Source organism: Babylonia areolata, chromosome 21 (genome assembly GCF_041734735.1).
Source record: "Babylonia areolata isolate BAREFJ2019XMU chromosome 21, ASM4173473v1, whole genome shotgun sequence".
Classification (NCBI taxonomy): Eukaryota; Metazoa; Mollusca; class Gastropoda; order Neogastropoda; family Buccinidae; genus Babylonia; species Babylonia areolata.
The window spans coordinates 9111426-9135941 of NC_134896.1; the positions used below are offsets into that span (position 1 = coordinate 9111426).

The 24516-nt window shown below is 42.8% G+C and overlaps 1 protein-coding gene across 1 annotated transcript in view; it reads right to left on the minus strand.

The window, feature by feature from the left end:
* Positions 1–10832: 10832 nt before the first annotated feature.
* LOC143296356 (uncharacterized) overlaps positions 10833–24516 on the minus strand; it is a 32130-nt gene continuing 18446 nt past the window's right edge. The window contains exons 12-21 of the mRNA XM_076608233.1: positions 24456–24516; positions 24139–24233; positions 23113–23384; positions 21926–22167; positions 18659–18835; positions 18269–18390; positions 17446–17729; positions 16401–16470; positions 15398–15582; positions 10833–14433 (exon numbers count right to left, since the gene is read on the minus strand). The exon at positions 24456–24516 is cut by the window's right edge and continues 74 nt beyond it. Of these exons, the coding sequence (XP_076464348.1) occupies positions 14153–14433; positions 15398–15582; positions 16401–16470; positions 17446–17729; positions 18269–18390; positions 18659–18835; positions 21926–22167; positions 23113–23384; positions 24139–24233; positions 24456–24516 (1789 nt within the window). The 3' untranslated portion in view covers positions 10833–14152. The remainder of the gene's footprint in view (positions 14434–15397; positions 15583–16400; positions 16471–17445; positions 17730–18268; positions 18391–18658; positions 18836–21925; positions 22168–23112; positions 23385–24138; positions 24234–24455) is intronic.

The following is a 24516-nucleotide window of genomic DNA, read 5'->3' on the forward strand; positions in this document are numbered from 1 at the left end:
CTGTCTTTGTCCCTGCCTATCTCTCTGTCTGAAACTCTCTCTCTCTCTCTCAAACATTGACAAACGAGCGCGCGCGCGCGTGTGTGTATGTGTGTGTGTGTGTGTGTGAGAGAGAGAGAGAGAGAGAGAGATGGAGTAGAAGGAGTGAAGTAAGAAAGAAAGAACTGATGATGAATAAATGAAGTATGCAGATACAGACTCGCACATAGACAGGAGACTTTAGTACACAAGCATATCCATTAGGCCTTCACAGTCTAACAATTTCCTGTTGACGTCACCGGTGTCACGAGAGACTGACTTCTCATGAATATCACAGTGAACACCCAGACAAGCAGGCCTACTGTTCTGCATGTGAAACTAATGAAGCAAAGGGATGGGCTTCAGCCAAAACTCAGAAAACTAACCACTCCAGTTTGACAAATCTATTTGTTGGAGAAAAACAAAGACAAAACTTGAAGCGTTTGAATATCCGTTTACGTATGTTGTGTCAAATAATCCATGCTTAATGATATGATTATAACTACAGAATGTAGATTTAAGATAATAAAATCCAATAGATTATATCATAGCAACTGACGAATAGGGTAGACGTCAATGCAGATATGATTGCATGTTGTGCCAGATAAGCCATGTTTAATGATGATTACAAATGTAGTTTCAAAATAATAAAATCGAATATATTATCGCAACTGACAAATACGCCAATGCAGTTACCATGATTTAAGGAAATGCTTCATTCTATTAAACTGGAATATGTCCACCAACATTCTTTTAGATAAAGAAGAAATATAACACCAAGACAGATTTAGCTCAAGCAGTTTATGTGAATCGACTTCTTCTTGTGCTTTATAAACGATTTTGAATTCATTTGGCTTTGGCCTAAATTTTCTGTTTTGACGTTTGCCGGACGGGTGCAGTAGCTGAGTGGTTAAAGCGTTGGACTTTCAATCTGAGGGTCCCGGGTTCGAATCTGGCGCCTGGTGGGTAAAGGGTGGAGATTTTTCCGATCGATCTCCCAGGTCAACATATATGCAGACCTGCTTGTGCCTGAACCCCCTTCGTGTGTATACGCAAGCAGAAGATTAAATACGCACGTCCGAGATCCTATAATCCACGTGAGCGTTCGTATGGCTGTCTACATGGCGTAAAAACAGTCGTACACGTAAAAGCCCACTCGTGTGCATAAGAGTGAACGTGGGAGTTGCAGCCCACGAATGAAGAAGTAGACGTTTAGCCGTTGTAACTGACAAAAACTATATTTTTTAGGATGAGGGGCCTCATGGTTTTGAGTTATGCTCAAGCTAGAGAGAGTATGCATTATTCAGTTTCGTTTTCACAGTTGAGTGATTGTTATAAATTAGTCAAAGCTGTGCAGGGATGATGGATTTTTCTCTTTGGGAGTTAAATTGTGTGTTGTTGAATGATTAATTGTGTCATTTGGTGCTTTTGTCTGAGTTTCTAAACTCTGTCACAGTAAGAGAATTAAAAAACCGCAACTAAAATCGTGATGGAATTGCACACACGCGCACACACACACCCAACCTCTCCCCCCTACCCCACCCCTTGATGAACAGTGGTAACTTCACAACTTCACATAGTATTGTAGTTTGAAGGGGAAGGGAACAAAGAGTGGGGGGTTGGGGGGAAGGTAATGAGTGATTAAAGGAAACCATTGGCAACCTCATCTGTTTTTTTTTTGTTTTTTTTTTGGGGGGGGGGGGGGGGGGGGGGGGGATTTTGCTTCTTTTCTCAGACTAAGGTGAACTCAGGTGCTCTTTCTTTCTGCTGAAAATAGAGCAGAAAGTCTGAGCAGTGCAATGACCTGTGCTGTTGATCAGGCAGCTTTTATACCTGGTGATTTTAAATCGCTTGATATCAACACCCACCTCCCCACCTTGCAACAGTGGTATAGCGTATAATATGGATTTGTCCAAACGCAGTGACACCCTTCTCACACCACACACACACACACACACACACACACACACTGAAACAGAGAGAGAGAGAGTAAACGATGCAGCAAAAACAAAGAACAGTTTCACGCGAAATGGACGAAGCAATTTTATTTGGAGACAAAGTTCCCTTTCTCAAGCGTGCAAGAAGGGCCACGAAGATAGTGGTGAAAGACAATGAGAAATACACCAACACGGGTCACAAACATTCTTCATTCTTAAACAAAACTACAGAGCTTGTCGTTCAAAGGTTCTATAAAACACACCCAAAAAACGTTCTTCTCTTGTTCCCACTACAGTTCCACACTGACGGGTCAAGAAGCATACATCTGCCAAAGTCCTCATTTGGTCACAAAGGAATACAAAAACTTCCCGTTTTCTTCTTCATCTTCTTCTTCTTCTTATTGATTTATTGTCTGTTCACTACATGGTGATTTGGACACCCATGACTTCATTCAACGAACGAATACGTAGGCTGCTCATACAAACGATGTGGTGAATGGGTGTGGAATCGGATCTGAGAGGGGCGGGGGGAGTACTGGAAAACAAATAACCGGTTTTTTAACTCAGAATGTCACACACTTATGGCGCACTTGTGGGAGTCGTGAACGGGCCAGACAGGTGATAACGTTTACATAGTTTTCTCTCACGGCCCCGGCATGAGTGAACTTTTATATTGTACTTGTCTCACTGACGAGTATTTATTTTGTGCCTTTTGCTATGGTGCAACATCCTGTTTTATGATTGTGAAGGATATATATATATATATATATATATATATATATATATATATATATATATATATATACAATACAATGCACTACAATACAACACAATGCAATGCAATACAATACACTTTTATCAATCGAAAGGCTCGTCACTCACACAACAGTCTTTTAGACATAGTCGAGTCCGCCACACATATGAATATGACAAAGGTTGCGCTGAAATGTCAAAGAATAAAACGTGTTAAGCTGAATAAAAACAAACATTAAACTAATAACACACCGCAGCTTGATTTATCCCATAGTCAAATAACAATTATTAAGAAACACCAAGGAATAGCATTTTGAATGGGAACACGATTGTAAATTTATAATTATAAATCATAAAATGGCAAATAAGTCACAGAAGTTTACAATGTGGAATTTACAATTTCAAAAAGAATAGACAAAATTAATGTTATAAAACGTTTAATCAACAGAAGAAATATTGTATTAAACCTTCCCTTCCTCCGTGAATCAGCTGCAGTTTATATAATGAATAAACACATGGCACGATTATGGAATCAGGAGGAAACCCGTGCATGTTTGGACAGACAATGTCGTAAACATTGGGTGAAGAAATCAAAGATAAGTTCCACCATGATTAAACACACCCAGACAAAAGCCAGCGGTTGAGTCCAACCTGTCAGTGGTACAAAAGTTACGAATTTCTAAATCAGGTTACAAATTTCTAAAATGCCAAGGATTATTTGTTACCAATGTGACATATAGAATCCACAATTCAGAAAAAAAAAATATAACAAAGCATTTCTAGAAACAAGACGACAAACACTAGTGTCTAAATTAAAAAAAATAAATAAATAAACCTGCAGAAAAGGGAAACTGCAAACAATGACGTGTGTAATGTCTGAAAAAATTTAGAAAGATTCCAATCAATATTATCTATCGTATTGTTAGATTTCTCCATTGGTTTGAAGAGAAACGGAAAATGTTTAGAAAACACGAAAACAGCTAAATGGTAGTGCTGCTAGAAAACTGGTACCAACAGGTGTTCTATGCCATAAAACGTGCTGCTAGAAAACTGGTACTGTTCTATGCCATAAAAAGTGCTGCTAGAAAACTTGTACCAACAGCTGTTCTATGCCATAAAATGTGCTGCAAGAAAATTGGTACGCACAGATGTTCTATCCAAATCAAATGGTTGCTCATAAGTAGCACGGAGTGTTTGTCGAACCGAAAGTCGAGTGCTGGAAACGGAAGAACACCGGGATTTCCAGCAGCCTTCATCGATCTGCATTTCACTGGCCAGTCATGGCCACATGGGATGGACATTTACGAATAGCCATACAACTGTAGAATACATTCGTATCTTTGAACCTTTTACCAATTAGGCTACAGTGTTTCCCATGAATTTACCTTTCTTCTACTTTATCACAAAAGCAGCATCTCAGCATCATGTTGAACAATGCCCACAAAAACGGACTTTCATTTTACAGTATTTTCCATGAATCTACTGCTCTGATACTTTAAAACAAAAGTATAGCTATCACATTTTGAACGATGCCAACAGAAACGGACTTTGTGACAGGGTGGCGGACGAAAAACTCGTAAATCATGTCGCCGACTCAAATGATCAGCAATTTCAATCTTATTACATCATAACCGTCTTTGAAATATTGGTATACAAGAAATACGTTGGTGGTGCAGTTAGTGTCAATATGTGTAGTCCCCCCAAAACTTCTTTTTTCGATTCTTTTAACTGCTGACAAAAAACAGAATGTAGAATTGTCTTAAAAACGTAAGTGAACTAAACACGAATTTCACTGATCGGCAACAAACCGGGAATGACCCAGCAACATATTGAGGATCCGGAGACAAGACGAAATAAAACGTGCACGATCCGGAAATACGGTTAAATCACTAAGACTTGTGCCCCAAGGCCGAATGTGTACATTTTTTTCTACTTCTAAGCCTCATTTGGTGTTGACAAACACTAAAGTAATTCCAGAAAAAATATGTTTAAGTTTACCACACACACACACACACACACACACACACGCACACACATGATGATGGAGTCTCCCGTCGGTCCGACGAATGAGTAGGCAGGCAGGCTTATCTGTTGGTGTGTGTCCTCGTATGGGAGAAGAGGCCGATTCTGGATGCGCAGCACTTCCCACAGGTGTTGCAAGGGAAAACGTCTCCAGAAGTTGAGCCCTGCTTCCTTCGCTCACGCTTCTCCTTAATGGCCAGCATTCTTTTGTTTTCAAACGTCTTTATGCCACTAGAGCACAGCATCCTCCAGCGACAGCGGTCAGGGGCATCAGTTTCCCAGGAAACGATGTCTATGTCACAGGCTTTGAGGTTTGTCTTCAAGGTGTCCTTGAAGCGCTTGCAGGGTCTTCCAAGTTCACGGTGGCCTTCCTTCAGCTGGCCATACAAAAGCACCTTCTGGATCCTGCTGTCTGTCATGCGGACAACGTGTCCTGTCCAGCGTAGCTGGCACTGGATCAGCAGGCTTTCGATGCTGGGCAGGCCACTCCTCTCTAGGACCTGGAGGTTGGAGACCCTGTCTTGCCACTTTATGCCGAGGATCTTTCGTAGGCATCTATGGTGAAACTGCTCAAGTTGTTGAATGTGACGGCGATACGTCGTCCATGTTTCACAGCAGTACAACAAGGTGGTCAGCACAACAGCTCTGTAGGTTTTCATCTTGGTGCTGAGCCTGATGCCTTTGTTGTTCCACAGCCTGTTGTTGAGTCTGCCAAAGGCGGAGCTGGCCTTGGCGATGCGCAGCGTCACTTCTGCGTCAAGGGCTCCGTTGCTGCATAGGGTGCTGCCCAGGTAGCAAAACGTGTTGACTGACTTGATCTCTGTGTCATTGATCTTGATTGCAGGTTGGGGGGAGGCACTGGCGTTCTGTGAGCTAGCCGGCTGGTACATGGACTCGGTCTTACTGAGGCTGATGGTGAGTCCAAAGCGCCTGCAGGAGGTTGAGAACCTGTCCATAATGAACTGCATGTCCTCATGAGTGTGTGCAGCAAGTGCGCAGTCATCAGCGAAGAGGAACTCTCTCATCAGTGCCTCAAACACCCTGGACCTGGCATGGAGTCGCCGCAAGTTGAAAAGTTTGCCATCTGTGCGAAACTGAATGTAGATACCCCGGTCACAGTCTTGGAAGGCGTCAATCAGCATGGCAGAGAAGAGAATGGAGAACAGCCAAGACGCAGCCCTGCTTCACTCCATTTACCACAGGGAACGGATCCGACATGTCAGTATTTTCCTGTACTCTCGCTTGCATGCCATCGTGGAAAGACGCAATCAGCTGGATTAGGCTCTCTGGGCAGCCGAACTTTAGGAGGATCTTCCACAGACCATGGCGGTTCACCGTGTCAAAGGCCTTAGGTCTACAAAGACCATGTGGAGCTCCTTGTTCTGCTCACGGCACTTCTCTTGCATCTGGCGTACAGCAAACACCATGTCACATGTTCCCCTGCATGAGCGGAAGCCGCACTGTGCTTCAGGGATGACTGTGTTGGAGACATGGTCAACCAGTCTGTTCAGAATGATGCGGGCGAAGTTCTTGCCGGCGATGCAGAGAAGAGAGATTCCACGGTGGTTATTGCAGGATGTTTTATCTCCCTTCCGTTTGTAAATGTGGACAATAGAAGCATCCTTGAAATCCTTGGGGACCTCCCCTCTCTCCCAGATAGACTGGAACAGGGCGGTCAGCTTGTCTGTCAGCGCCTCGCCTCCATACTTGTAGATGTCAGCCTGGATTCCATCCGTTCCTGGTGCTTTTCCTGGCGTTGTCAGCTTCAGGGTCTTCTGGGTCTCGACCTTGGTGGGAGGGGCAGCTAGCGAAATCAGTTGGAATATCTGGTAATCTCTATAAGTATATAAAAAGCTTTTTATCTAATAGAATTATTCAAGCAAGGGTGGGAACACATTATTCTTTGCCACATAAACTTGACATGGGAATTCCACAGGGCTCAGTTATAGCTCCTATTCTCTTTCATATTCTTATTCAGGATCTCCCAAAGACATTGTCAAATCGTGTAGTTTTAGTACAGTATGCTGATGATATATGTATGTGGATGGGTGTCAATCTAAAAAAGTCAACCCCACAAAGAGCACAGAATTACATACGTCGTTTGTATCAGTCTGATCTTGATAACATTGGTAACTATAAATTATGTTTGAAAATGGTCTAGCTTTGTCGACTGAAAAAACATGTATGATGTTGTTTAATTCAGTTGGTAACCCATCTAGCACACCCATTTTTTAAATTACTTGGTGACGTCATTGATTATAAACAGGTAGTGAAGTTTTTAGGCGTTTATCTTACTTGAAAGCTGACATGGAACATTCACTTTGATTACATCTTAACAAAGGCAAGGAAAAGTATCAATTTTATGAAAATTATAAGCCGCTTACCCTGGGGAATGGATACAAAAACATTGATTCATCTTGCCATGGCCCTTGTAGATAAACTATGCACAAGAAATATTTTTCAGTGCACCTAAATATCTATTACAAAAGATTCAAAGTGTAGACTGTAATGCTATCAAAATTGCCCTCGGAGTGCCCTCTCATGCATCCAATCAGGAAACATACAAAACAGCCGGAATTCTTCCCTTAAATGAACATCGTGAGTTAGCAACAGCAAAATTCGCTGTGAGGTACACTTCAGTGACAAAAAACTTCATTGCTGATGAACTGACAGTAAGATCAGACATTGATTTTTCTAAAAGAGCTAAAGCCATTTCATCACAAGAAACAGTTGCAACTTATATTTCAAATCTGTTAAAAGAATCTGATGTTAACATGAAAGAGTTAGCTGCAAAACCACATCATTCTCCTGTTCCTTTTTGGGAAATGTTGAAAGCGGATTTTGATATCACTTATTCTGAAACAATAAAGGAAGAAAACATCAATACCACGACAAGTACTGCCAGAATTCTGATTCTGATTCCGACTGACCTGACAGAGTCACGACCAGCAGCAGCAGGCAGTCTGTCCACATTGTGATACACTGCATCCTCGCTTCTCTGGCCGGCTGGATCTCACTGCCTGGCTTCCTGGCTTCCGGTCCGCTTTCTCTGATCCGACAGATGATTCTTCCATTTTTCACACACACACACACACACACACACACACACACACACACACACATTAAATGCACACTAAATTATGCGAAGATGCTACTACAACGAAAACTGAATAAGGTGACTAATCCTGTGTCAGAAAATGGATTGACTCTGGTTGGTTCTGTTTAATCCTGGTTATTACCCAGACACCTTGCCTACTTTCAAAACAGACGGGTCAGTGACTGAAAGTAAACAAGTCGTCCAATTCCTTGACGTATACCTCACATCCAAAGCTGACATTTGGAATACCTCTTGACAAAATCTAGAAAAACACAAAAAAAAACCAACAAAAAAAACCCCAAACAACCTCTCAATATATTGAATATTGTTCGCAGCAACACTGGGATCAATACCTCTGTACTTGTACATCTAGCAACATCGCTGGCACACTCAGAGCTAACCTATGCACAAGAGATATTCCTTTCTGCACCAAACTGTATGTTGAAAACAGAGAACAATGTGTGAATAGTAAAGCATATAAGTTTGCTATTGGTTTTCCAGTTCATGCTTCAACTTTAAGAAGGTACGAAGAAATCAAACTGTTACTTTGATGGTTTACATTGCAGAAGCCTAGTCGGCTGTATACAGAACTGGGGGTGGGGTGAGGGGGGTTTAGCTGTGTAGCTACTACACAACACGCATGCTGCTGCTACTACTGTGATGGTGGTCCTGCACCCTTGCCAGCAGCTGATCGTCGTTCAGATTGGGACACCTTTTATCAACTGCTTGCATGACTGGCTGGCTGTCAGTCAGTCAGTCCACAAGAGTGTGGGAATGTTGGAAACGAATCTGAGAAAAAACAACAACAACCCAACAAACACATCTAATTATGTGTGTTTTTAAATGCATTTATCGTAGGTTGGTTATTTTCAAACGTTGGGATAATATAAAAAAAAAATTGCTGGTCGATGTTTTTGAAGGTATGTAAGAAAATGTTAAAACCATGTACATATCAGACCTTTTTGCTTTTTTTTTCTGCCGGTTGAATATCCAAAGACATTTTATCAGCAAGCTATTCTCAGTTTTATATTTATTTCTATCAGTCACAATTTTGTCATCTTTCTATTCCTAAACATAGCTCTATTGGAGTAATCGCAGCCGACTGAATCCGTCCAGTCAGAAAATATAAAAAAGAAGAATTTTTTCTAACGACAGGAAGAAGAGACAGCACTATTATTGGATGATGTTATAAAGTTTGTATTTGTTCGTTTCTTCTTTTCATGATTATGAGTTGTTTGATTTTTTTAAAATTCTTTTTTATATTAGGATTGATTAATGGAGTGTTGGCCTGGAGGTAACGCGCCCGCCTAGGAAGCGAGAGAATCTGAGTGCACTGGCTCGAATCTCTTAGTCGCCAGCATCTCCCCCTCCACTAGGCCTTGAGTGGTGGTCTGGACGCTAGTCATTCGAATAAGACGATAAACTGAGGTCCCGTGTGCAGCATGCACTAAGCCCACATGAAAGAACCCACGGCACAAAAGGGTTGTCCCTGGCAAAATTCTGTAGAAAAATCTACTTCGATAGGAAAGCAAATAAAATTGCAGGCAGAAAAAAAAATAAAAAAATAAAAAAGGGTGGCGCTGTCAGTGTAGCGACGCAGTCTCCCCGGGGAGAGCAACCCGAATTTCACACAGAGAAATCTTGTGACAAGAAAGAGTAAAGCAATACGATACTATACGATACAATGTATGCGGGTATTTATTGCTTGATTATAGTATAGCTACCTATGTTTTATCAGTAACTCTTTTCTTTCTTTCTTCCTTTCTTTCTTTTTTTATTTTTTCTTTTCTTTCTGGCTTTTTTTCGTTTTTCGGACTTTTCTTTCTCTTTCTTTTCTCTTTTGTGTTCTTTCTCTTTTTTTTCCGGGTTCTTTATTCTCTTTGTCTTTCAGTCTGTTTTTCTGTCTCTATCTCTGTCTTTTTTGTTTCTTTTTCTTTCTTTGTGTTTTTGCGATAACGTAAAGACATGTCCTTTCTTTGAACAAATAGAGGATGGATTCCATTTTCTGCTACATTGAGATGTCTACAGACCATTAAAAGAGAAATATATTTTTTAAACATAGGCAGTTTAGTAGATTTTGTCATGCAGAATTGGCACAATTGTTAAAAAAACGAAGATGTGAATATATCTAGAGATGTTGCGATGTACATATTCTGTGCGTTCAAGAGATGGGAAGAACTTGAAGCAGGATTTTAAGTTTGGACAAATAACATTTATTTGTGTTGTGTTTAAAATTCTGGTATTATTTCATTTATCTACTTATTGTCTTTTCTTGTTGCGATCACGTGTGTGTATGTGCACCTCAAATGTTTACAGGCCGGAGGTCTAACATTAAATTCTTTGAGTCTCTCTTTCTCGCCCTCCATCTCTCCTCTTCCTCTGCTCATCACATCTCTCTCTCTCTCTGTCTGCCTCTCACTTTCAACCAATTTGCCTGTAAATCAAAAGGATTTTTTTTTAGTTGGCTTTTTTCTCATCCCGTGATTGCTCCTTGCCTTCGGCTGGCCTTTAAAACATGATCAGAATTTTTACCACTGAGTGATTTTAAGTTGATTGACCTGAAAGAAACTTTCGAAGGGAAGCAACCGATACACGACTAACGAAGGCGAAGCTATTACGTCCCTTAGTTTGCTTTTCTGAATCAACGACTTGAATTGCTGTTGTGGCGTGTTTAAAACTTCGATTTATCAAAGATCATTATTTCAAATCATTGTAGATATCACAATGCAGCTGTACGTCACAGCATTGATTATTTCCAACGATAACAGCAGCAGCAACAACAACAGTAATGGTGATAATAAAATAATAATAATGTTGTTGTTGTTGTTATTATTGTAGCCGTGTACCGAGTGGTTATTGAAGGGTATGGACGGTAAAAAAGAACTAAATGATTGAATGAAAGGATGGTCAAGAATTCCCGCGCACAGGCCAGGACAATATAGACGCAAGTCACAAATGTTTGTTTTTTTTAATTGTTTTATTTACAATAGTTGTGTAGAGAAAACTAAGAAGACTTAAAAGAGAAGGTGTAAGAAGAGAAAACTAAGAAGAGAAGACAGTGCCTGGAATGACACAAACAAATGTCATAAGCACAACATGTCGGCACAAGTGAATAGTAAAGCACATGTATACATATTACATGGAAAGACTTATCACTCGGGTTTACGCAACAACATAATGCATATGTGTGAAGACCAAACACTGACATCAAATGACATTTCTAATACATTTAAATAGCGCAGTTAAAGCGATTGAAGCGATGCTGACTTGGTGAAAGTACACTGACAGTATAGATTAGGTAAAGCTCATACTGTGTCAAAGTGACTCAAATGAATCAGTTTATCATGTAGCACTATACTGGAATAAGCTGTATAGGAGAGAGCATGATAACTAAATTACAATTAACAGACTGATATATATCAGGTGGTTTTAACCAGTAACTGATATCACTACAACAGAATACTACACACATCTTAGAGTACTGAGCACACTGTAGCAGTACAACTGATATCAGCATGTAAAATAATACATGAATAATAAACAAGATAATAGAATCAGTGGCTTTGATATTATACTGGCAAACTGACAGACCAGATAGTAAGTGAAGAACCGTCATGGTTTAACCATTAAGTGGTGAATGAACTTTATGCACTCCCTAGAACATTCTGGAACAAACTGCTACGAGCATATGACGACATGGCAATTATTTAGATCAATCATAGCCGAGCTGTGACTAACATGTCAAAGCAATAACTGAACAAAGCAATAACTGAACATACTCATGAACACAAGTACTGTGTCGAACAATACAATTTACAAATCAACACGTTCTACACACTAGTACTTACAGCAATACGTTGTGTGAACACACGACACACACACACAGTGCCCGCGACGCAGCAAGAGAGAGAGAGAGAAGCTCTGGTCAGATGACTGACCAGGTATGAAATGACACTCATCACTCACTGTGCCAATTTATGCAGGTTAAGCAAGACAGTCACGTGTGCTGCAAAGCAGATCGGCACTAATCAGGCCAAATCCGACGACAACTGTGTTACTGACAAGGTGTTCAGTGACAGATTTCTAAATGATCCCTGAACCGATTTACGTGGGATAAGTTGCAAAAGAGAGCTTAACACCTACTTTATAATGTATATAAAATGAAGTGTTGATTATTTAAGATGAATTTATAATCTTACTTTAAGTCACCTAAACAGGGTCAGTTTTAACGAGCTCGTCGCTGAAAATTACAAACTGCGTTAAATCAGTTTAATGAAGGCAAACACAAATGGAATAGACTTAAAGATGGAATTGCGACGATTCTGCCAGTATATAATACTTGTAGTTTACTGATCTGACAAAAGATATATTAATTAATTATGGTGAAGCAGAAACACAGATTCCAGCTCAGCCAATAGCGTACCGTAACGCGACTCTGGTCGAGCCGTGAGTAGGTTGTCTGGCGAAGAGGACAAAGTGATGTAAGCGGAGTGACGTCGCACATTCTGCGTGTGGGTTAGTTGCGAAAACTGTCGTCTGCTAACACAGTTTGTGCGTGAGGCAAGCTAATACAGCTTGTGCGTGAGGCAAGCTGATACAGCTTGTGCGTGAGGCAAGTATTGGAGCAAGCATAGCGCTTGGTCACATTATTATTATTATTATTGTTGTTGTTGTTGTCCATTGAGCAGTACATATGAAAAAAAACCCACACACCTTTATGCCAAGACCACTAAACCCAGACTGAACTCTCTTTATCTCGGTCTATCTTTCTAAGCGTCCAGGCAAACACTAACACTCTATCACACACACGCGCGCGCGAGAGAGAGAGAGAGACAGAGAGAAGACAAGACAAGACAAATTCTTTATTTCGGGGATAATAGATAAGCACTTGTGTGCTTTTTTTTTTCATCCAGTCAATTGAGACACAGAGAGAGAGAGAACAACTAATGTTTTAATGAGAGTAGAATGGATAAGCTGTAAACTTCTTTACAACCATGCCCTCACACACGCATATGCATACATATGCACCATATAATAAATAAAATGAAATAAAACAAACAAATGACAAAAATTCAAATAGATGATGATAAATAGATTGGTGGATGATACAAAGTATACATTTACGAAATGAAAATAATAACACATCAATTACTACATGAAACCCTTCAAACTTACACGTGCGTCTCTGTGTGTTTGTATATGTGTGTGTGTGTGTGTGTGTGCGCACAGGCGTCATTCACATGCACTCAAACACAGAAGCACACACAGACATAACATATGCAAACAGACATACACACACAAACGTACACTGCGCCTTCATCCCTGCTCACACCTTAGTGGAGAACAATTGAAACAGTCAGATTAGTGCCGGTTTACTGAAACCTCATCATGTGCATTGACTTCGCTAAGACTAATTATATTTGTTGCATTAGATATTTTCGATACGCTTTTTTGAATGATGCTGCAGTAGATATATTTTTAAGACTGTCGTAGATTTCATTACCTACCCCCAGAATAAGTGAAAGAGGACATGAAAAGGTTAGTTCTATAGCGAGGGGTAAAAATGGTACTCTTTGCTACAAATGATTCTTTCCGGGAATTTCTCATAATAAAGTTGAATGAAATTGTGGATGTAAATAACCATGTCCATGTTATCACACAGATAAAGTTCATGTGGTAATTGAATATTCTCCGATATATTTTGTCACATGAAGAATGTTGTCTCCAAACCTCTGCCACCTCAATGTCAGAGGCAGTCTGGGAAAGGCTGCCCGAGTAAAGCCCAGAGGAAACATCGAAGCTGGAGTTCCAAGCGCAGTCAGAGAGACTGTAACTCCGGCATTGGACTTTGCGGTCACTGAGAATGTTATCCCAGACAAAGCTAGACATCCAGTGGTGCATCTTCATAGTTCTTCGGCATTACCTCGAGCGTACTAGTTAAATTTTTTTAAGCACCAAGAAACACCTCCACCACCAACAACAAAAAGCACTGAACTAAGTATCCTGAACAATTTCAGAAATTCGAACGCTTCCATGATACATTATGTGGACGCATTTCATAATCACATGAAATCAAAAGCAATATAAGAGTAAAAACAAAAACAAAAAAAAACCACCCTGATAAATGACATGTAAATCAACAACAACAAAAAGCGGGGACAATATAAAACACACAAACAGAAAGAACGAAGGATTATAAAAACAAAATCGATCCTGCCTTACAAATTCATAGTCAGACATTTGATTAACAAAACGGTTTTGCACGATCAAATGGAACCGCAGCCCATTGTTTGTTGCTTTTTTTTTTCCCCGGAAGACGACCTTCTCACCACCTCTTTTGTCCAGGACGGCTGAAGCTGGTCTCCTGGATGTTCTCCTGCCGCTGGGTGCCCGGGGTGGCCTGTGGGGTGGAAGATGTGTGGACGTCCTTTCGGCCCCTTCTGCAGCTGTGGAGTTTGTCCCGCAGGTAGGTCCGCACGGCCGGGTCGCGGGCCGGGTAGAGGATGAAGATCAGAAGGCCCTGGGAGGTGGAGGTGATGGTGAAGAGGTACTGGAACAGCGCGCGGGCCTCGCCCACCGCGAAGAAGGCGAAGGTCCAGCTGAGACCTGGAGGTGAAACATGGACGCCAGAACATGGTGTTGGGTTGGGTTGGGTTGTCCTACGCTGTGCTGTGTTGTCTTGTATTGTGTTCTTGTTCTAAAGCTCTCCTTGTGTCCACACGCATCGTACGAGATATCCATACAAGCTAGTTCTAAAGTTCTCTTAGTGTGCATTCGCATCGTACGAGGTATCCATACAGGCTAGCTCAAAACCTCACTTTATAAGTATACGCATCGTGTGAGATACTCAAACAGGCTAGCTCAAAACCTCACTTTATAAGTATACGCATCGTGTGATATACTCATACAGGCTAGCTCAAAACCTCACTTTATAAGTATACGCATCGTGTGATATACAGGCTAGCTCAAAACCTCACTTTATAAGTATACGCATCGTGTGATATACTCATACAGGCTAGCTCAAAACCTCACTTTATAAGTATACGCATCGTGTGATATACTCATACAGGCTAGCTCAAAACCTCACTTTATAAGTATACGCATCGTGTGATATACAGGCTAGCTCAAAAGCTCTATGTGCATACGCATCGTAAGAGATATCCACACAGACTAGTTTTAAAGCTCTCTTTGTGCGATTATGTTCATAATACCACGTTATGACTTTGCGGGGAGTCTGATCTCATGAGTGTGTGTGTGCGCGCGCGCGTGTGTGTGTGTGTTTGTGTGTCCGAGTGCATGTATGTGTTCGTGTGCGCGTGTGTAAGCATGGGCATTGAGTTAAAACAGCAACAACAATAGCTACGCTCTGAAGACGCGTGATGCAGTGGCGTCCAGTACAAGTCACACATCTACTGACAGAATAATGTGTGTGTGTCTGAGTGAGTGAGTGACTGATTGAGTGAGTGAGTGAACGTGTGTGTGTGTGAATCCATGAATGCGCGAGCATGCGTGTGTGTGTTTGTGTGTGCGCGCGTGTATGAGTGTGCGCGTGAATGCGTATGTGACTTACCAAACACCACGAAACAGCTGATGGAGGCACGGACACCGATGGCAGTGTAGCTGGAGCCGCTCTTAACGCTGGGCCGACGACAGATGCCCACCACCACCAGCACGTAGATGATGATGTTGGTGGTGATGATGACGGCGAGGGGAGGCAGGAAGGCGCAGTAGAACGCTGTCAGTGACATCCAGCAACTGGGAAAGACAAGAATGCCCTACACTCAGCTTACATCACAGATCGACGTAAGTTTGTATGATAGTCTCTCGTTTTCGACTATGACCATCAGAACAGCAGAGGAGGTAACTGCTGTCCCGACTATCTGGGCTATAATTTGATTATAGTGGAGACTGTCTTGCCCATGGTACATCCCCACTCTATCGGCCAAGAGGGTTTTAAGGCAGTCGACACTTAGCTATTGGCCCAACTGTAAACTTATGTCAATCTGTGATATTAGCTTATACATGCTGGCCAATGTTTACAGTTGGGCCAACAGCAGAGTGAGAGCTTATCATCAATCGTTTCTCTATTGCAATGGGAAATCATTTACAGCTTAGTCTTTTGTGAAGGACTCTGAATCTCAAACTAGGAGGCAAAATTGCACTGGCTGTTAGTGCTGCAGCCTTGGGGACTAGTTGGCCTTTGGGAACCATCCCATCGCCAACTGTACTAAAACCCCGCTTGGCCGCGAGAGTGGGGATGTAATTTGGGCAAGACACTCTCCACCATAATCAAATTCTAGACCAGGTAGTTGGAACAGCAGTTACCTCCTCTGCTGTCCTGATAGTCATTGTCGAACACGACTGACTGTCATACACACAGAAAAGACAAGGATGATACAATCTATCGGCATAGTTTGGGACCAAGCTTAATCAAAACCCATTCAATGTTAACAACATTGTATTGGTCTTATATACCAGGCAAAAAGACACACGTTTCACAAACGAAGAAAAAAAAAAGCAAAGTAAAAGAAGTATCTGCCATGCTGTGCATCCAAGTGGTCCAATGAGCTCACTAGTCCTTTCCGCCGTGGTACAGCTCCACGTCGACTGCTGACACGATGATGACAGGGAGGAGAGGCAGACCTACACACACACACACACACACACACACACACACACACACACACACACTGTTATAGAACTTGCAGATGGCCTTTAAATGAAAAGCTCCAAACATCTGATGTGTATTCATTATGATGAACAAAACTAAGTGACAATGACAGTCTGCCTGTGAGGATGGTATCGATTGCAGCACTCGTTCCTTCCATGCTGTTAGCAATGACAGAGAGGTGGGTGTGGGGGAGTGCGAGAGATGAGGGAAAGAGAGAGACAGATTGATTGGCTAATTTTTGTTAGGTTAGCTGGTTTGTTAACTGGTAATTGGTTTATTCATATATCCATTTATTTATTTAGTCATTAATTTCTTGTTTCAACTGCTAACCGTTCTTTGGTAGCTGGTTTGTTAACTGGTAATTGGTATATTAAAATATCTTTATCTGTTTAGTCATTCATTTATTGTTTCAACTGCTAACCGTTCTTTGGTAGCTGGTTTGTTAACTGGTAATTGGTATATTAAAATATCTTTATCTGTTTAGTCATTCAGTTATTGTTTCAACTGCTAACCGTTCTTTTATATTTAATGTGCAATGTTACACAATCTCTAAAAATGCTTAAACATGTGCTTGTCTTTTAGTAATTTTACATCTTATGCGTGCTGTTGTGAACCACACCAAGACTTAAGTAGAAGTTTCTCGTTGAGAGATAACAAAGCTGATTTCACTTGCATTACTCTTTTTTGTCACAACAGATTTCTCTGTATGAAATTCGGGCTGCTCTCCCCAGGGAGAGCGCGTCTCTACACTGACACCGCCACCCTTTTTCTTTGGTATTTTTTTTCTGCCTGCAATTTTATTATTTGTTGGGTGGGTTTGTTTTTTTTTGCCTATCGTAGTGGATTTTTTTTCTCGATACAGAATTTTGCCAGGGACAACAACCCTTTTTGTTGCCATGGGTTCTTTTACGTGCGCTAACTCGATTTTACTTTGCTCTCTCTCTCACCCCAGGCGAGTGGCGCGGCCTTGAGCATGTAGTGGGTGAAAAAAGGGCGTTTGCTGGCCTTGACTAGCAGGAGGTAGTGCAGCGCTGCCTGGGCCAGCATCCAGAGAAAGGAGACGAGGAGGAGGTAGTGCAGCAGCATGGCCACCAGCAGGCAGGCCACGTGGTGGTGGTGCTCCTCCTCCCCCACGCGGCGCCGGACCCCAGCCAGGAAGGTGACCCAGGACAGGAGCATGGCCAGCGCCATGTTGAACAGGGTCTGCTGAGGCAGGCTTCTGTGCTGGGCCCTGCCAGGGAGGGACCGGTATGAGAGGACAGATAGACAGACAGGCAGGCAGCAGCGTTTACAGCAGTCGGCAGGAACGGTAACTCCTCCCACCTCATCACCATCACACTCCATCCCACCCACTTCCGCCCGCCCTGCCCCCATCTTGTCAGTGAAGTAACTGACCATGGACTGAGAAATCAAAGGATTCTGGGTCGTAGGTCACACAATTCAACACTCACTTAGGAACAGTGAAATCATAAGACATGGGTAACAGTGCTGAACACTTACCTAGGAACTGTGAAAACATAAGGCCTAGGCACAGTGCAGACCATTCACCTCGCAACTGAATAAATCACAAGACCGAGATAACAGTGCAGAAAATACACCAAGGTAGTGAGAAATCGCATGGCCCAAGTCACAGCTGTCACATAGAAACTCAGAAATCACAAAACTCGGGTCATCGTGCAAAGCACTCACCTTGAAGCTGAAACGGACAGACTGACGGACAGACAGACAGTCAAGGGAACTGACGTGGGGGTGGGGGTGAGACGTACTCACTTGACCAGAATGAAGAGGAGGGCCGTGACGGCCAGGCCACAGATGGACAGAGACAGGCCCGCTGTGGTGAGGAGACCGAGAGCTTCCATATGGGCTTCTTCCGTTCCCTGGTCGTACATGTCCTGAAATCAACAAACACACACACACACACACTCATTTTTAAATAACGAAATTATTGCAGAAACGTTTGTTGAAATTCAAGAATTTCACCCAGGGAGATGCATTTGCATAAAAGCGATGGCTACAGAGGTTTTTTCCTGTATCTGTCTTCCTGTTGGGTTTTATATTCTGTCACGTGTGGTTGCTCAGAAATGCCAGTTCTAAAATTGTGGCATTAAAACACACACACACACACACACACACGCGCGCGCGCAAACACACCACACTGACCATGAGGACGGCGAAGTTGGTCAGGTGGTCACAGACGCAGGTGACCCTGCCGGACACGAAACGCTCCAGGTGACAGCCCTCCGTGGACCAGCCCCCCAGGGACTGCCGCAGTGCAAAGTCCCAGAACACACACTGCGTTCGTTCCTTGCGCTCTGACTGCAACCTGGGAGACAGAGACTGCAGCACCACAACAATAAGAGGTATACTTCTTCTTCGTTCGTGGGATGCAACTCCCACTTTCACTCTTGTGTACACGAGTGGGCTTTTACGTGTATGACCGATTTTACCCCACCATGTTAGCAGCCACACTCCGCTTTCGGGGGGGGTGCATGCTGGGTATGTTCTTGTTTCCATAACCCACTGAGCGCTGACATGGATTACAAGATCTTTAGCGTGCGTACTTGATCTTCTGCTTGCGTATACACACGAAGAGGGTTCAGGTACAAGCAGGTCTGCACATATGTTGTCCTGGGAGATCGGAAAAATCTCCACCCTTTACCCACCAGGCGCCGTTACCGAGATTCGAACCCGGGACCCTCAGACTGCAAGGCTAACGCTTTAACCACTATTGCGCCCGTCGGAGGTATACAATAGAGACAAGACTGCGAAGCAACACACTATGGTTGGAACTGTACAATATAGACAGACTGCAGCACCACGGGGATTATACAGCTGTACAATATAGACTGCAGCACCACAGGGATTATAGAGCTGTACAATGTAGACACAGACTGCAGCACCACGGGGATTATACAGCTGTACAATACAGACACAGACTGCAGCACCACGGGGATTATACAGCTGTACAATATAGACATAGACTGCAGCACCACGGGGATTATAGAGCTGTACAATATAGACATAGACTGCAGCACCACGGGGATTATACAGCTGTACAATATAGACATAGACTGCAGCACCACGGGGATTAAAGAGCTGTACAATATAGACATAGACTGCAGCACCACGGGGATTATAGAGCTGTACAATATAGACTGCAGCACCACAGGGATTACAGCTGTACAATATAGACATAGACTGTAGCACCACGGGGATTATAGAGCTGTATAATATAGACAGACTGCAGCACCACGGGGATTATAGAGCTGTATAATATAGACATAGACTGCAGCACCACGGGGATTATAGAGCTGTACAATATAGACACAGACTGCAGCACCACGGGGATTATACAGCTGTACAATATAGACATAGACTGCAGCACCACAGGGATTACAGCTGTACAATATAGACTGCAGCACCACGGGGAATATAGAGCTGTACAATATAGACTGCAGCACCACAGGGATTACAGCTGTACAATATAGACTGCAGCACCACGGGGATTATACAGCTGTGTAATACAGGCATAGACTTCAGCACCACGGGGATTATAGAGCTGTGTAATACATAGACTGCAGCACCACAGAGATTGTACAGCTGTACAATATAGACATAGACTGCAGCACCACGGGGATTATACAGCTGTACAATGACTGCAGCACCACGGGGATTATACAGCTGTACAATATAGACATAGACTGCAGCACCACGGGGATTATACAGCTGTACAATATAGACTGCAGCACCACAGGGATTATAGAGCTGTACAATATAGACATAGACTGCAGCACCACGGGGATTATACACCTGTACAATATAGACATAGACTGCAGCACCACAGGGATTACAGCTGTACAATATAGACTGCAGCACCACAGGGATTATACAGCTGTACAATATAGACTGCAGCACCACAGGGATTATAGAGCTGTACAATATAGACATAGACTGCAGCACCACGGGGATTATACAGCTGTGTAATACAGGCATAGACTGCAGCACCACAGGGATTACAGCTGTACAATATAGACTGCAGCACCACGGGGATTATACAGCTGTACAATATAGACACAGACTGCAGCACCACACCAATTATCGGTGAACAACACAGACATTGCGAAGAAACACTGATGATAGGAGGTGTACAATAGAGACGTACTTTGCGACGCAACACCACTGATTAGAAATGTACTATACAAAGACTGCGACACAACACATGAGTTATAGAGCTGAACAATATAGGTAAAGACTGCAACACCAAATAAATTATAGAGCTGTACCAGACAGACAAAGATTGCGACATCACGGGGATTATATAGCTGTACAATATAGACAAAGACTGCAGCGGAACACGGATTATACAGGCTGTACAATACAGACATAGACTGCAGCGGAACACGTATTATATAGCTGTACAATGCAGACATAGACTGCAACACGACATGGATTATACAGCTGTGCAATATAGGCAGAGACTGCAGCACCTGCAGTCACCAGAGGTATACAACAGGGTCTCTCCCTCGGTGAGAATTCAAATTACCATAGCTGCTGTCTTTGAACTTTTTGTTTTGTCTTCTAGCCCATTCATTGTCTAAAGTCTATAATTAATGTTAGATATGTATCTTCTTCCTCTAACACATTTTCGTGTCATTTTGAAATGGCGGAAAGTGATCTAGTTTTTACATGCTCTTGTTTTCCTACATTATGATCTTGAGTGAAAGGAGAAAAAAAAATGTATTGGGAAAGATTCAAGATTCAAAAACTTTATTATTCAAGGATAAAGATTTTAGGCATTGCCTAGTCTTCCAATCTGTCCTTGAGAGAGAGAGAGAGAGAGAGAGAGAGAATTCCAAAACGTGAAATGACACATGTGTATAGGGAGCCACAACGTTTTATGACATTGTATACTGGGGGCTACAAACGAACTAACAAAGGTAGAGAAGAGTAATGTTTAAAAAAAAAAAAAAAAAAGGTGGGGGGGGGGGGGGGGGGGGGGGGGGTACGGGGGGTAGTGATGGACTTGGCAATGACACAACACAGGAATTCCTGGATGTGCGTTACAATGTTTCAGCAGGAACGCAAAGACCTATCTATTCCAACACTTCAGACTATCATGTTACAGTCATGGAAGAACTGATATTTGCAGATTCAAACGCATGATCTGATTACGAAGGTACAATCATGTCTTTATGTAATATCTGTAAACGTGATAATCACAGTCGTGTTGGGGGTTTTCCGAACACATGCAACCTACACAATTTTTTTTTAATTGATTATACACCTCTCTGTTAAAACCTTTAGCAAGTGCTCCTGCTTATCCAAACTGTTCAAAAACACGAACATCAGTTTCAAAGACATGCTTGTACCTTCGTAATCAGATGTTTCTTTTTATTCAGCATGTTCCCACGTGTCAGTGCTCCTTACCTCCAGTGACTGAAAGACAGTGGTGACATAGCCCTGGCCAAAAGCGGACAGGTCAGTCACGGGCTGACCGTCCACCGTGATTCTCAAAGAGAGCACTTTGCTGTTGAGGCTGTCCCTGGCTGTCGGCCCGCCCTGTGTGGCATGGGCGTCCGACGTGTTGGTGTCTGTGTGACCGCCAGCTTGGAACAGACCAGTCTGTTTGATCACGTTGAACGAAACCCTGACATCTCGACCAGAGAAGGCTGAAACATAACAGTCGTTGTGATTTTTGCAGTTGTGTGTGTGTGTGTGTGGTGGTTAACTAGCTAGTTGGTGCTCTGGTCTGGTCTGGGGTCGTTTTTTTGTCTCGTCTGGTCTCATTGTACATCGTCAATCCTCATCTGGTCTGATTGTACATCGTCAATCCTCATCTGGTCTTCGTCCTTTCTTTTGTACTGTCTTTTTTTTAAAAGAGCTTTTGTTATACGATGGGCATTGTTTTAATACGGTAATGTTTTTGTTTTTTTTAATTCCTGTTTTTTGTGAAATTTGGTGGGTGAAACGCTGATCTGCTGTTCAATTTTAACAGTGGTCTATTGTTTTTACAGATAATGCCGATCTGTTGTTTTACAGTTACCACTGATCTAGAAAACAAGAAGAAAAAAGGAGGAAAGTGTTAACACATACAAACTGCGTGGCAAAACGTAACAACAACAACCACCAAATAAATTGCAGATAAATACATTACTATCCACAAGACGCACACGCGTGAGTAAGAGGGGAAAGAAGAAAGGAAGGAAGAAAAGGAAAGACAGCGGAGGAGATAGAAGGAGAAACAGACAAACAGAGATTGAAAGTTCAAATCATTTCAGTTACTTAAGGAGGCGTCACAGAGCTCGGACAAACCCATAATACTCTACACCACATCTGCTTAGCAGATGCCTGACATGCAGCATAACCCAACGCGCTTAGTCAGAGGGCCTTGAGGGGAAATAATAGTCATCACATTAACGAATAAATAAAATGAAATAAAATAAAACAGAGAAGAAAAAAAACTGAATGGTTTAATGAACATGCCCCAGACCCATGTCAATCACAGTCTCAACAGAAGGATAGTTTCCTGCATATTAACGCGTTATGACCAGAAATTTTCGAAAGAGAGACAGACGGGGGGGTGGGGGGGGGGACACGCCGACACGCAAGAAAACCTTCCGTGGCGGTGCCGTTGACGATCCTCCTGGCAGTGCCCTCAGACAGCATGATGGCAGAATCCATGTGCGGGTCCTCCGCCAGATGGGAGGCGGACGTCAGCCGGCCCGTGTCTCCGCTGGAGTCGACCTGCCACCCCAGCACCGGGCTCTGAGCAAGGATGGTGGTGGTTAGGTTCCAGACTTGCAGAATGATCCCCTTGGTCTCCACGCGAGCCAATCCGTCTTGAAGACTGACCTTGTCCGCCAGCCGCTCCACCGCGAAAATGATCCTGCAGTATCAGTATCAGTAACTCAAGGAGGCGTCACTGCGTTCGGACAAATCCATATACGAAAGTGATCCTGCGGTGGTACAAGAAAGAACGAGAGAGAGAAAGAACAGAAAGAAAGAAAGAAGGCGCATACAAAATCCCCACAAAAATAACAAACGAAAGAAAGAAAGGGAAATAATAACAGATGTAGTAGTAGTAACAGCAGTAGTTGTGATAGCAAAAGCAACAGCAGCAGCAACAACCGCAGTGGCAGCAACAACATTGTTTCATGTAATCAAGAAAGAACGACAGAAAGAAAAGTAGTAGTATTTGTGGTAGTTGTAGTTGTGGTGGTGGTGGTAGTAGTAGTAGCAGCAGCAGCAGCAGTCGATGTAATAGAAACAGCAACTGCAGTGGCAGCAACAACATTGTTTTATGTAAGGTGTATCGAGTGCAGAAGCTTTGACATTAATGCAGGCGGGCTCATGCTAACTATGATGTTCACACAAACGGAGTTAGGTAAAGACTCCTGGTCATGCAAAGTACAGACGGTTCGTTTGAAGTATTCCAAATGTGCGGTTGTTCCAGGTATTGAGTAACAAGAACAATCTGTTGCTTAAAACAGAATTATCATTTGTACGGGGAAAAAGCAAAGAAAAGTGCAGTTCTTGTTAGAGACAGTCACGCACAGAGAAAGGGTCAGAGACAGAGTGAGAATGAGAGTCACACAGAGACAGAGTGAGAATGAGAGTCACAGAGAGAGAGAGACAGCCACCTGTTAGTGGTGTTGCCCTTGGTGATGGATTGCTGTAACACTGACTTGTTCACCGCCGACACACTGTCCACGATCCTCAGTATGTTGGTGGCCATCTGTAGGAAAAGTGCACAGATACACAGATGTATTTGCTGATGGGTAGATTGTGTGTGTGTGTGTGCACGCGCATCTGTGTGTGTGTGTGTGTACGCGCATCTGCGTGCGTGCGTGTGTGTGTGCATCTGCATGCGTGCGTTTGTGTGAATATATGTGTGTGTGTTCCATCGACTGGCGTATAAAATCGCACAACCAGCGCATCAAAAACGAGTGTCACCAACCTGGGCAGAAACGCTGGGGAGCTGTAAGGCCCGGTCCACAATGTCCGCCACCTCCACAACA